The sequence below is a fragment of the Rattus norvegicus genome, chromosome 15, assembly GCF_021556685.1.
Source record: "Rattus norvegicus strain SHRSP/BbbUtx chromosome 15, alternate assembly SHRSP_T2T, whole genome shotgun sequence".
Taxonomy (NCBI): domain Eukaryota; kingdom Metazoa; phylum Chordata; class Mammalia; order Rodentia; family Muridae; genus Rattus; species Rattus norvegicus.
The window spans coordinates 40,851,958-40,866,584 of record NC_141548.1 but is presented as its reverse complement, the minus strand read 5'-3'; the positions used below and the strand labels follow the sequence as shown (position 1 = coordinate 40,866,584).

At 40.9% G+C, this 14,627-nt stretch overlaps 1 protein-coding gene and 1 pseudogene across 1 annotated transcript; one reads left to right on the top strand and one right to left on the bottom strand.

The window, feature by feature from the left end:
* Window positions 1–6,543: 6,543 nt before the first annotated feature.
* Defb42 (defensin beta 42) lies at window positions 6,544–13,521 on the top strand. The gene is made up of 2 exons (NM_001037532.2): window positions 6,544–6,654; window positions 13,227–13,521. Exons 1-2 carry the CDS (start codon window positions 6,597–6,599, stop codon window positions 13,430–13,432), a joined length of 264 nt encoding a protein of 87 aa, NP_001032621.1. The 5' UTR covers window positions 6,544–6,596; the 3' UTR covers window positions 13,433–13,521.
* Rpl23a-ps2 (ribosomal protein L23a, pseudogene 2) lies at window positions 8,958–9,476 on the bottom strand (annotated as a pseudogene).
* Window positions 13,522–14,627: the final 1,106 nt, after the last annotated feature.

Genomic DNA, 14,627 nt, shown 5'->3' with positions numbered 1-14,627 from the left:
GAGAAATAGAGGATAAAATAAAGGAAAAGATGTGAGTCTAGGGGATAGAAAGTAGAAAACCAGTGGAACCAGAAGTTGACTCTCTGAAAAATGCAAACAATAGATAAAACCAGATGCAGTGGTGAAAAACTACTGTGGCCCATACAGATATTACTTAGAAGAAATGGGTGCATCCCTATGATGTAAATAATAGAATATAACAGTAGACCTACAAAGCAGGGTAAATAGTGATAATGTTTTTTGAAGCATATTTGGAGCTTGTAAAGACACTTTAATATAAACTTTTAAACACTAGGGTGAAGAGAAGGAAAACTGTTTAAGGCGAGTATCTTGGAAGCATCCGGGCATCAGACCTAACAGCATCTTTAAAGATGTGCGGCTGGTCTAGCAACACAGACAAGAAGCAGCCGTGTCTGTGGGCCGGAAGCTCAGGCGTCTGGTTCTGACTTTTGGTTGACCTCTAGCCACATCCTGCCTACACTTATGACCTGTAGTCTCCATCAGACCTTTAAGGTTTGGACTAAACTGTAGTCTCTGTTTCTTCCGGATGTGAGAACCAAACAGAACATTCCAAAATCTCATCCTGAAGACAATCTTGTATCACGGCCCGAGAAAAAGAAAGCTACTTGCCTCAAAGAGAAAACTTCAGGATCCCCCTCGTCACTGAGGACAAAGTCATACCTCTCTTTGGGCAGAGTTTATTTTTAGCTGTTGTTTTGTTTTTAAGGTACACTTCAGCTATACAGAATAATAGTGAGACATCCATACAATAACGTACTCTGCCCCCACTCATGCCCCTGCTTCCTTTCCATTACTCCAGATGCCTTCCTTTCTCAAACAGGCCTTTTTGCATCTCTAAGTCTTACTTTAAATTTTTTAAAATTCATTTGTTCTTTAAATGAGTTGTATTATTATTTTATCATTATTATTACTGTTATTACTGTTATTAGTTATTTTGTATATGTGCCTGCTTATGTGCATGTGGGTGCCCCAGGATGTCAGATCACCTGAAGGAAGTTGGAGTTACAGATGATTATGAGCCATTTGATATAAGCTCCAGCAACCAAATGGGAGTCCTTTGCAAGAGTAGCAAGGGCTCTTGACTGTTGAGCCATCTCTCTGGCTTATTCTTTGGAAGGCTTGTGAGAGAATACACGGGATGACCATCTTCCTGAGTTTGGCTTCTCTCATCCAACACAACCGTCTCAAGTCCCATTGTTTTCCTTTAAGGGACATGGTTTCCCTCTTCTTTATGGCCATTGTCTCTGCCTTATACATTCATCCCTTGATAGACATTGTTCTGGTTACTTTTCCATTACTGAGATAATACACGGTAAGCAGAAGCAATTTACAGAAGGAAGAGTTTCAGAGAAATAAAAATATGTCACTGCAGAGGGACCTCGAGGCAAGCCCCACAGTAGCAGCAGGAGCAAGAAGCTGACACTCACATCTTCAAATGCCAGCAGGGAGCAGAGAGAGTGAAGGGAAGCAGCCCAAGGCTTTAAAACTCTTAAAGTCTTCTCCACGCCCAGCCAGTTAAATACAGCCAGCAAATAGGGCTGTACTTCCTAAACCCTCAAAAACAAGTGCCACCAACTGGGGACAAGGTGTTTAAACACTTAGTTCTAGGGGGAACATTTCATTTCAAACCCTCATAAATACTTAGGCTGGTTCCTCGGACAGTGTAGAGAGTGTGACAGACACGTGGCTGTAGGCATCAACGGCATGTGCTGGCTTTGATTCCTCTTGACATCTATCCAAGGGTCATGAGGCAATTCTACCTTTGGCTTTTTGAGGACCATCTATGCTGATATCCACCACAGTTATACCAATTTAAATTTGTAATAACAGTCTATAAACACTCATCCCTGCCCTGCCTTTGAACCCTCTCCAGCCTTGCTTTGCCTTCGCCTCAACCATTAAGTTGGTTTTGTTGTTGCCATTCTGGTTGGGGTAAAGGGAAAATCCAGCATAGTTTCAATTTGCATTTTTCTGACGGCTAAAGATGTTGAATGTGTCTTCATGGAATTGGGCATATTCAACTATTTTGCTCAGTTCTTGTGTTCATTTTTAGTGACTGGATTGTTTCTTCTTGTTACTTTTTGCATTTTGATACATTCTTGTTATCGATCCTCTGATGGATGACTTTCTGGCCAGGTTTTGTTTTTTTGTTTTTGGTCTATCCTGCATATTATTTCTTGCCTGATGGTGGAGCACGTCTTTAATCCCAGTACTCAGAGGCAAAGTCAGGTGGATGTCTGAGTTGAAGACCAGCTTGATCTACAGAGTGAGTCCCAGGACAGTAAGGGCTACCCAGAGAAATCCTGTCTCAACAAACCAAAATAATAATAATTATTATTTTAAAATTTTTTTCACCTGGAGTTGGTTCTTTTCTTCCACCTTCTGGGTCCTGGGGATTGAACCAAGGTTGTCAGGATCGACGGCAGGCACCTTTGCCTACTGAGCCATCTTGACAGCCTTGAAGTCTTTTCTCCACTTTGGAAATCAATTCCTTTGCTATGCTGAAGGTTTTGAATTTGATGCAAGTTCATTGTCCTATTTAGTAATGTGTCCTTTCCTGTGTCAATATCACAATTATTTATTCACAATTTCCTCTATTTTAGAAATGTCACATGTTACACTGGGGTCATTGAGCCACTTGGAGTTGCCTTTGTACCTGAGAGGCAGCATTCGGTGTCATTTCTCAGCATATGGACATCCCATCTTCCCAGGAAGTTACGCGTGACATTTTAGAAATGGGTCTCCTATTTTAATAACTGTTTTATCTGTCCACATGTCTGTTTTGTTCAGTGTTTTATAATTTTCTTTGCATTGATATCTCGTTTCAGGTTAGGTTTATTCTTAGGTACATTTTTCTTTTTTTGTTAAGGTAGTGTAAGAAGTGTTGTCCTTATTGCTAATGGGATAGTTGTCTTGATTCTTTTCTGGCAAATTCATATGCAGTGAAAAGCTATTAGATTTATATCCTGATATTTGCTGAATTAATTATTTCTGTTATGTTTGCTTGTTTGTTGTGCGTGTATATGCCTGCCTGCGTGTGCGCGCGTATGCACACATGTCTGCATGTAGCCACATGTGTGTAGGTTCCAGTGTGCCACAGTGATGTGTGGCAGTCGGAGGGCATCTGGCAGTTGTCTGTTCTCTGTTTTCACCGTGTGTGACCCAAAGATCCAAGTCAGGTTGTCGGGCTTGGCAGCAGGTGCCTTCTTCTGCTGAACCGTTTCATGGCTCTTTCCCCGGGATTCTGAAGAAAACTCATTTGATATCTTTCTTTCTTATGAATTCAAACATCCACACATATAAGCCTTCTTCTCGGGACGGTGTTTACTGTACCTCATAGGTTTGTAGCATACAGCATTTCCATTTCCCTAAGACGCTGAAAACTTAATTTCTCCCCCCCCCCCCCGGCAACCTCCCAGTGACGCTGTTCTAGAGTGTAATGGTACTCCACACATATCAAGAACATTCTGTAAATTTCTCTTGCTATTTATTTTTAGTTTAATTCAGTTATGATCCAATAAAGTGCAAGAAATTATGTCCTTCCTTGGTATTTGTTCAGATCTGATTCACATGATCTGTTTTGGAAAAAACAAACAGTTCCATGAGCTGCTCAAAAGGATTTGTATTCGAAGACTACAATGGGATATGCTGTGGGTGTCAAGTCCTTTTAATGTGGTGTTTAACTTTAGGGTTTCCTTGCTAAATTTTTTTGTTTTGATATCTATCTATTGATAAAAGAGGGACATTAAATTCACTCACTAGAATTTTATTGAACCTGTTTTGTGATTTATGCCCAGTATTATATTTTTATAAAATTGTGTAGTCTGACATCATTTGTACATATGAGGTTATAGATATGTAAGCGGACACACACACTTCATACCTCCTCGGCCAATTGTTCTATATGCGATGACCGTCTTTGTCTCTTCAGACTGATTTTGTCCTGAATTCTGCTGTATCAGGGATCTGATTCCTTCTGCTTGCTTTTCAGCTTCCGTTCATCTGTATACAGTGCTCCACTCTTTCCATATCCACTCTCAGAACACCTTCGTCAGTCAGCTGAGCACCTTCGTCAGTCAGCTGAGCACCTTCGTCAGTCAGCTGAGCACCTTCGTCAGTCAGCTGAGCACCTTCGTCAGTCAGCTGAGCAGCTTCGTCATTCAGGTGAGTAGCTTCGTCAGTCAGGTGAGTACCTTCGTCAGTCAGGTGAGTACCTTCGTCAGTCAGCTGAGCACCTTCGTCAGTCAGCTGAGCACCTTCGTCAGTCAGCTGAGCACCTTCGTCAGTCAGGTGAGTAGCTTCGTCAGTCAGGTGAGTACCTTCGTCAGTCAGCTGAGCACCTTCGTCAGTCAGCTGAGCACCTTCGTCAGTCAGCTGAGCACCTTCGTCAGTCAGCTGAGCACCTTCGTCAGTCAGCTGAGCACCTTCGTCAGTCAGCTGAGCACCTTCGTCAGTCAGGTGAGTAGCTTCGTCAGTCAGGTGAGTAGCTTCGTCAGTCAGCTGAGCACCTTCGTCAGTCAGGTGAGTACCTTCGTCAGTCAGCTGAGTACCTTCATCAGTCAGCTGAGTACCTTCATCAGTCAGCTGAGTTTCTTGCTGGCAGAAAATTGTTGAAATTTTATTTATTCATGAAGAAAAATAAAATCATCCACCTTACCTCTTTCAACTAGAGGATCAAAACCATTTATATTCAAGTTTATTACTTAAAGGGATGTACTAATTTCTACCTTTTTTCAGTTTTTCTTCTTTTTTCTTAGTTATGTTCTTTTTTTCCTTCATTCATCTTGGAGGTTTGGCATTTTACTACAAATGGCTTCAGTCATTTGTGGCTTCTTCCCAATTCTCCTATCTTCTAGTGATAATTACTCTTTCTTGTGTGCTTACGGTGGCATTTGTATTATTTTTCTCTTGCATCTAGATTTCTTTCAGTGTTATATGTGATGCTAGTTTAGTGGTTATACATTTCAGTTCATGCTTGTTTTAGAAAGTCTTTACTTCTTGTTCAGCCTTGAAGGATAGCTTTGCAGGGTATAGTAGTTGAATTTGGCAGTCATTTTCTCACAGTGTCTGAAACACAGCAACTCATGCCCTCTTGAGTTTTATAATTTCTGGTGAGAAACCAGGTTTTTTAATGATTATTTTGTCTTTATCTCTGACTTGAAATTTCTTCTTTGCAGCTTAAATTTTTCTCCTTTGTCACAACATTTTTAGCATTTTTTTTTCTTTTTTCGGAGCTGGGGACCAAACCCAGGGCCTTGCGCTTGCTAGGCAAGCGCTCTACCAGTGAGCTAAATCCCCAACCCCTAGCATTTTTAACTATAGTGTGTTGTGGTTCTTTTTCTTTTAGGCATGCCTAGTTTGACTCTAAATGCTTCCGGTGTTGGGACGTCTATTGGAAAGTACCTTGTTAGCTTTTAAATTTTGATGAATTATAAAAAGCTGTTATTAACTATAGTTCCTGGGCAGGCTTTGTATTAGTATAAAATGTTTAGATAAATTCCAAGGGTTAACATGGTAAAGGTCAATTTTGCTAATCTCTTTTAACTCAATGGTAAAGTTGTGTTTGCATCCTATCAGAAGTGAGTGAACATTCCTATTTCTTCACACCATTTTGGATACTCAACAGGGCTAGTGTTACAGGTCTAGGCCATTTTGTCTGTAATGGTATTTTACTTTAATATGGGTTTTCTTTTCTTTTGAGCACATTTACTTACTGCCCACCTCTGGCAAAATGCTTGCTCATTCTTTTGAGCTAATTTTATGTTGCTTGCTTTCTTGTTGATTTGTGGGCACTGTTTGTATATTTTGGATACCAAAACTTTATTAGATATTTTATACAGGCTTCCATCACTCCAACTCCATGACTTCTATTTACATCTTAAGCGTGCCTTTCCCATAAAATGTTGCTAATTTTAATGAAGTCTAAGTTGTTAATTCTTTTTTTTTTGTAGATCATGTTTTTGAAGTTTCATCTTTTAAAAAGCCAGTGCCAAACCTCAAGAGTTTGAGCAATATCACCCATCTTAACTTACTTTTTTTGTGACAGTTATAAGACATGTCCTTAGATACGTCGCTCCAGATGTAGGTTTCAAGTTTTGCTATAGCACTATTTGTTGAGAAAGCTATCTTTTTCCATTGAGTTACCTTTGGTTTTTGTCACCATTTTTGTATAAGTCTAATTCTGGGACTTCTCTCCTCTTGCTGTGAGGCATTGATTTACTCTTTCACAATCCATCTTAATTATTGTGATTTATATTACAGTAAGTAATATAAAGCTAGGCAGTGCTGTTGGCTTTGTTTGTTTGTTTGTTTTACTTCTGTCTTTCCCTTATCAATTGCATTGGCCATTTAGCGTCTGCTGTTCTTTCTCCTCCATTGAGTTATTGCTGCTTTTATGTCCACTTGTGTGTCTGAAGGTTTCCTGTGGGAGAATAAGTTATTCTCTGTTTGTTAGGCTCTGCTAGCCAAGAACAAACCACAGACCCAGGACCATCATAAAAAGCTCTGGATCTGCCATCATCCAAGAGTCCAGACTCCAAAGGTCTCTACCTCTTCACTTCACAGACCCTTCCGCCATGAGACTGTATCTGCTCCTCTCTACGCTACTCTTCCTCTTGGGCCTCTTACCCCGAGGTAAGTTGGTGGCTAATTATAGGGACATATCCAGTTTAAAAGTCTCTCTGGAAGGTCAGAGATTAATTAATTTTACAGTTTCAGAAGCCCAATATCCACCAGTTCTGCTAAGATTATATCAGGATAAAACAGGCATACATTGCCATTAACCCAAATGTCAAGTGACTACATTCTTTCTCTGTATTCCTTGGGAGATGCGAGGAGTTCTTTGTAGATGCTTAGTTCTTCTAGGACATTTTGTAGCAGCACTTAAGCAGCATTTCTGAGGACACCTACTCTCTCAGAAGATGGAAACTCTTCAAGGAGAGGTGATGTTCAATGAGGGTCCAAAGGTCTGGACATTTTGTGAGAAGAGACAAATATTCCAACACAAGTGAAAAGTCAGAATTCTTGTTAGACAACGGGAAGTTAGCTTGGGAATGAACTGCAGCAGAAAAATCTCTACATATACAAGTGGAGATGGAATATATTACACACATTTCCAATGGATCTTCTCATTAGAAAATTAGCTCACTGGCTCCGTGACATAGGTCAAAATATAAACCAACAAAACCCAAGGGAACACACCTTGTGAAAGTTGTTATACATGAAAAATGCACCCCAAAATGAACCTGTGGGATGAGGAGAGAAAAAGAATTGTGGACAAATACTAAGCAAAGACACCAAGTTGTAATGTCTTGGAGCAAAACAGGTTTGCGTAGGGTAATTGGAAACATAAGGATGGGTGTGAGGAATGGGAATGAGTGCCAGGATTTAGTAGGCGAGCATGGATTATGTGACTTGAGGACAACAATATCATAATAAATCCAAAGAATGAAAGTGAAAGAGCCAATAAACACAAGAAACAAAGGGACCAAAAGAGTAACAAAACAAAAACATTTTGTTGAAAGAACAGCGTACTTCATAGCAACCTGGTACTGTTGATCAAGGAAAGACTAGACCACATTTAAAATAGCCACTTCACACATGATGGAGTTGATACCATAACACACGTTCCCAAGACTGAGAAATTAGAGGATTATTACAACTGTGTGTAACGTATTCCTACTCTTGTATATTTAGGGCTCTTCCTGCCGCAGTTCATTGTATAGGTGATTTTACATTGATCAGATTCCTACTAAATTATCATCACCAAGATACAAATATGCTATTGTTTACCTCCTCTTAAGAAAAGAGTATTTCCTTGCTTTTCCTGTTTTATTTTGTGAAAAACACCTTAAAATCATGACCTCAAGTCTTGGTCTTGAAATCATCCCCTTTTCATTCTCTCTTAAGTATACTTATCCCCATCAATCATTCCCCCAACCCTCCCACTCTGTTATTGAAATTGCTTTTGCCTTGAGCCATTCATAGAAAACTTTTCCCTTTCTCCCTCCACACTCATTAATAATCACCATGCTGTTGACCCAACTGCCATCCCTTCCTCATTGTTAACTACCCGTTGGCTGATTTTCCAGTGTCTGCTCCTCCCCTCTCCATAATCTTCCAATTTCAGCCATTCTGAAGTGAAGAAGCTTCACTTGCTTCTTAGCCTAGCTCATCGGTGCTTCCTCCTCAGTGTCCGCCACCACTTCTTCATCTTTTCTGGTGATTCCTCTTGGAGGCGAGCCCCGGGGCTCAGTCCTTGAGCCCTTTCTCTACTCGATTCCAATTTATTTTAAGGGACTTAGAGAGTCTCATTCCTTTAAATTCTCTGTTGGATTTTTTTCACTAGAACTCCAGAATGGCATACAGGAGCCAATGGTGCGGCTGATGTTTCATTTTCAAAACTAATATGTCTAAAATAGAAATCATGATTGTTTCTCAGATTGCTCTGTGGGGAGTTTCTGTATCTCAGTGCTGTGGCTGTCATGCCAGGGAGACTCCTTGGATCTCCACTTATCCTTAGGAATTTTCCATTGCTGTAGGATCTGTTAGGGTTCCTGTCTTTCACTTCATTTGGGGTATTGGGGTACCCCATATCCTGAGTATGTCTTGGTTTCTGCCCTTTCATCAGACCTTACTAGTCTCTACTTGTATATTTGTAAAAGAGAGATTTTTTTTTCTCAGCTCCTGCATTCATTTTATAGGGGAGAATGATATGATCTATGACTCCAAGTAAGTTTTTTTTTAAAGATTTATTTATTTCATATATGTGAGTACACTGTCACTGTCTTCAGACACACCAGAAGAGGGCATCAATCCCATTACAGATGCTTGTGAGCCACCAAGTGGTTGCTGGGGATTAAACTCAGGACCTCTGGAAGAGCAGTCAGTGCTTTTTTTTTTTTTTTTTTTTTTTTTTTTTTTATGGTGGAAAAAAAAGTATATATTTAGAATTAACCATCTGGACTCACTTTAGATGATCCCAATCTTGTTGGCAACATCTAGAGCGTCATAATCAGGAGCGAAGCAAACATACGCCTTCTTCTCTCCGTCAGGCCGTATCAGAGTATTATTGACTTTGGCCACATCAATGTCATAGAGTTTCTTCACGGCCTGTTTGATCTGGTGCTTGTTGGCCTTAACATCCACAGTGAACACAAGCGTGTGGTTGTCCTCTGTTTTCTTCATGGCCGACTCGGTGGTCAGTGGGAATTTGATGATAGCATAGTGGTCAAGCTTGTTTCTCCTGGGTGCATTCGAGGATATTTTGGCTGCCTCCGGAGCCTCAGGGTCTTGGGCCGCCGGAAAGTGGGTGACGTTCGGATCTTCTTCTTTTTGTGGCTGTGGACACTTTTCAGCACTGCCTTCTTAGCTTTCAAGGCCTTCGCTTTGGCTTCGGCTTTGGGAGGGGCAGGAGCTTCCTTCTTCGCTTTCGGCTCCATCTTGGCGGAAAAAAAAACAGTCAGTGCTCTTAACCGCTGGGCCATTTCTCCACCTCCTCCTAGTAAGTTCTTAATAGTCTCCAATTCGGACCTCAAACTGGAATAGCCTGTGAATGCCTGCTATGTGTAGTTTTTTTCTTGTTTGCTGTATTTATCTTTGAATACTCACCGGAAGTTCATGAAAGAGAGGGAATCTGAATGTAACTGAGACTCTGGGAATGCTTTAAAAAAAAAAAAGCATCACTACACCTTCAGATGTTTGTTTAAAATTTAGGACACTCTTCTCATATCTGCCAACAGCAGCTGTTTTTTTCTTTTGCCACTCAATCACACATGAACCATCCGCCGGTCTCTCCCCTTTAGCTGGGCAAAGCTGTTAGCTTTCACTGAGACCCAAGCTCCTACAGTGAACTTAGAACCAAGCGAGGATCTACTTTAAAAGCTCTATCCAACTTGCGTGCTTTCTTGGGAAAAGAACAAATGCTTTTGTAACGTTTTGTACTCCAAGCTGAGTCACATTTATTTCTGCTCTTTCCAGATTTACAAATGTTGGAGAACACTCAATAATACAGCCAGTTTAGTGGTATTAACACAGAATTTTAACTTGAATCTGAAGTCCATCTCTACTACATTGTTTCCTCCATAAATGTTCTTTAGGATTTTCTTTCTTAATGATGTTTTGTTTTATTAAAAGTTTAATTGTTTTTGTTTTATGCATCTGGGTGCTTTGCCTGAATGTATTTATGAACACCATATGCACAGTGTCCATGGAGGCCAGAATAGGGCATTGAATTATTTGGAACTGGAGTTACAGATGGTTGTCCTCGGGATGAGCAGCCAGTGCTCTGAATTAAGCTTTCCAGATGCCTGCTTAATTCTTTTCTTGGAAGGTGGAGTTACTGAGAACACAATTCTACCACAACAGATATTTTATTGACTTTTTTTTACAAGCATACTTATATTTACTTTCATTCTTTGCTGTGACAGTGATATAAATTATTTCATTATGCATTATGTCTCACAGCCTAGCCTGGTGGCACACACCTTTAATCCCAGCACTCAGGAGGCAGAGGCAGGTGGAGCTCTGAGTTTGAGGCCAGACTGGTCTATACAGTGAGCTCCAGGACATCCAGAGCTACAGAGAGTAACTTGTCTTGAAAAACAAAAACAATCATGCCTCAGAGTTGCTATCTTGTATTGGCTTTTAATGTTTATAATTAATTGACATTTTGTAAAGTCTCTTCTAAAGGATTCTTCTTGATTTACTGATTTACTCTTCTACGTGACTTACTATGAAATCTCTGTAAACATTGGTCCCCAATGCTTTCCTTTTGTGATTTGTTATGGTCACAGCAGCCTTTTGGTTTCAGTACTGCTGTCTACTGTGTAAATAATTTAAATGTCTCTTTTGTGATAAATTCTCCTGTCACCAATGTATAATTTGTCATTAATATTTTGTCTTGTCAACATTTTCATCTGTAGTTTATCTTCTTCATACCTGCCCATTCTTTCTATCATCTCTGGTGCTTTCGTGTTGTTTTTATCCCACCCCAGCACATTGCACACACAAGATACACTTTAACACTGAAGTAGATAGTGCAAGATTAAACACAAGAGAAAAGGCAACTTCTGCTTCTTTCTAAGCTTGAAGAGGTGATTCCATCAAGATAGAGAGTAAGATACTGGCTTCCGTCCCTCTCACACATGAGATACTCATAACAATTCTTAACCAAAATCTCCTATGAGGGCTCAAGGGCCCTCTCAGGATTCCCAGAGCACAGTGGGGGAAATGGAAAAGAAAATCTGATTAGCCATACAAAAAAGGATGTCTGTGAGATTGGCATCCAAAACCACCAGGGATGACTATGAACAAAGAGGAAAGATAGGTTACCGTACTGAGCACACTCATGGTCCTCAAGCAGCTCTACAGAGGCACTCAGATGTTTTACCACTAGGGTAACCAATAACCAGTCCTCCCAGGGAGATGGAAACAGAGAGATGAGACTCACCTTAGCCATCTCTACACAGAAGTAGACACTGTTGGTTCACACCAGGACTGGGTCTACTACTCTCCTAGCCTAGATCATGTCTTTGAGCACCAAAGTTGGAAACACCCTAACTAGACCCAGTATCAGGACCCACTCTCTTTCTTACAACCCCACTCACTCCTCAAATACTGAACCATTTGTATATTGAGCCACTTCACAGGCAGAGTCCATGCACTAACAGCTCTCTGTGCATGTCTATGCACCAATTACCAAGTCAGTTACTACAGTGATATCACTCATGCACTAGTTCCTAGAGTCACTGTAGCCATGTGCACCAGTGGTCAAAGTCTGCATTTAGAGTCACTGCTATAAGGAGTTAACTTAGACCCTAGATCTGGAGCCAGATTCAGTAAATATCAGTGTTGCAGGCACCAGATCAGTCACATAGACAGCCTCATCCAATGGAGGCACTGTGATTCCACAATATGAACTAATCATATGCATATATGTATAATATATACTACTTCGTGTTATATAACATTATATGTATATATCAATTAAAAATAATAAAATAGGATTATTAGCTTACCAGAGACTAGCACTGCAACAGGCTACCCCTATAATGTTTTCCCATGGAAACTTGATTCTGCCTTATCAAAAGGGCGAGAGGAAAAGAAGGTAAGAAAAAGTGAGAACAGTGAACATCAAGACAGCTGCTGTATGCATCGTGAGGGAGATGAAATAAAGCAGCCACTACATCAGAGATGTGAGTCTTCACTCTTACCACGGCCTGTAAGCCTGGTACGAGATGGATCACATTTTTAATATTACATGTTTTTCACTGACATGTTCCATCTACCCATTCATCCACCCATCCATCCACCCATCCACACACTCATCCACACACTCATCCACCCACCCATCCACCCACCCATCCACCCATCCATCCATCCATCCTCCCATCCACCATCCATCCATCCATCCATCCATCCATCCATCCATCCATCCTCCCATCCATCCATCCATCCATCCATCCATCCATCCATCCATCCATCCATCCATCCAAGTCTTTTCTGAAGAACTTACTCTGGGGACTCAGCCCTCAGTGTCCTGTGTGTCCACTGCTCTCTTCCTTGGATATTTCCTTATTGTTTTCATGACCCCAGAAAGCAATCTCTGGCAATTTTGATTCCATTCTCAGGGTATATCTTATTCATCAATGTATGATTTTGTTCAAAACGTTTGCCTCTTTTTGAATCACCTCATTACTCGAGCTAGTTTTTTGTTGTTGTTTGGCTTGGTTTGGTTTTGGTACTATTAGCTCTCTCTATCGAATGTAACCTCTGTGTAAATAAGGCATCTGGACCGTTGTGTTATTATGAATAGAAAAGTTTTGTGAGTGAACAGAGGGAGTTTGACATTCTGTATAAAGGAACAAGGCGATGAAGAGAGCAGCATATTTAGGGCATCTATCTTGTTTTGTTTCAGTCTAACATTGAACACAGTAACTTCTGAAGCTTTATCTAGACTTTTCATATGTTTATAAGAAAACTAAGGAGCAAGCTGTGAATAAGTGTGAATAAGCTGTTGGGAGAAAGGGCGAGGAGGTGACTGCAGGCGGGTCATCCTGCAGGAGCTGCTAAGGGGATCTTTGGTCTGACTCCTTTTCCTCACAGAGAGGCACTTGGCTCAGAATCATTCTGTCCTCGTGCATAAGAATGACTGCACTTTGACACTCACCCCCTGACCTATCACTTCCCTGGTTTCTTCTCTGCAGTTAGAAGTGGTTTAGGAGCAGCCGAGACGCACTGTGTCAACCTTCAGGGCATTTGCAGAAGAGACATTTGTAAACTGATAGAAGACGAAATTGGCGCGTGCCGGAGAAGATGGAAATGCTGCAGGCTGTGGTGGGTTCTCCTGCCCATTCCAACCCCAGTTATCTTCTCAGACTATCAAGAGCCCCTCCAGACTAAGATGAAGTAACACGAGAAGGACACAGTGTCACACCGAACATCTCCAGCTCTTTAACCAGGTTCTATTCAGCTTGCCAATAAACAAATATTGATTCCAAATATGCCTAGATATCATTTCTTTATGACATTTCAAAATTCGACTAAAAGATTTGAAAATCAAGAAACTTTCTTTGAGTTAGAAAGAAATGCTGCTCTTCCAGAGAACCTGAGTTCACTTCCCAGCACACCCATGTTGTCTTACAGCCGCCATCCCTAACTCCACTTCCAGGGGATCCAACACCCTCTTCTGACTCCACAGCACCAGACATACCCTTGGTACACATAGGTACATGAGGTTAAACACAAACACTTATAAAATAAAAATAAAAATCATTTTAAAAATTCTGTTTCCAGGTCTGGTTGTTGTGGTATATGTCTTTAATCGCAACACTTGGGGGGTAGAAGGTGGATTTCTGAATTGGAGGACACCCCGATCTACAGAGTAAGTTCCAGGACAGCCAGGGCCACACAGTGAAACTCTGTCGCAAAAAAGCAATACAAATTAAAAACAGTAATAGAGACTCAACAGATTAACAACTGGCAACAATGAAGATGAAATTATAAAACAGATAAATAACTCACAGATAGAGCCAATAAGTTAAAAGACAGGACACTGAGGGTTTTCAGATCATGTAAGAGTGGAAAGGATATCGCTGGGAGAGGAGGAATAGGATAGAGAGAGGGGAGAGGAGAGAGAACTGGAGTAAGGTTTGAAGAAAGTAATTTGGAGCAGTATTTTAAGTTCATGAGAATTAATCAGAAACATATGAAAGCAAAGGAAAAAACCGGAGGGGGCTGACAGGAAGGGGGGCACTCTGAAAGCTAATAGAAGAGGCTGAAAGTCTCACGGCTTGCTTTGGAGTGGGAGTTTGAGACAGGTTTCTCTGTGTGTCTTTGGCTGTCTGAAACAGAGATCCATGTGGTTTTGCATCCCAAGTGCTAGGATTAAAAGTGTGCACCACCACTGCTGGGTGCAGCTTCACCAACCAATGGAAATGCTTGTTACATACTTCAAAAGGGAAGGTCTTAGCTGCCTTAGGGGTTCTATTGCTGTGACCAAACAGCAAAATCAAAGAGCGAGTTGTGAAAGAAAGGGGTTATTTGGCTTACATTTCCATAGCATTGTTCATCACTGAAGGAAGTCAAGACAGGAACTCAAACAGGGC

Excerpts from the sequence above, each read along its gene's own strand:
- Defb42 (NM_001037532.2), top strand. The coding sequence starts at position 6,597 with ATGAGACTGTATCTGCTCCTCTCTACGCTACTCTTCCTCTTGGGCCTC. Across the intron at positions 6,655-13,226 it reads CTTGGGCCTCTTACCCCGAG|TTAGAAGTGGTTTAGGAGCA; the intron begins GTAAGTTGGTGG and ends TCTTCTCTGCAG.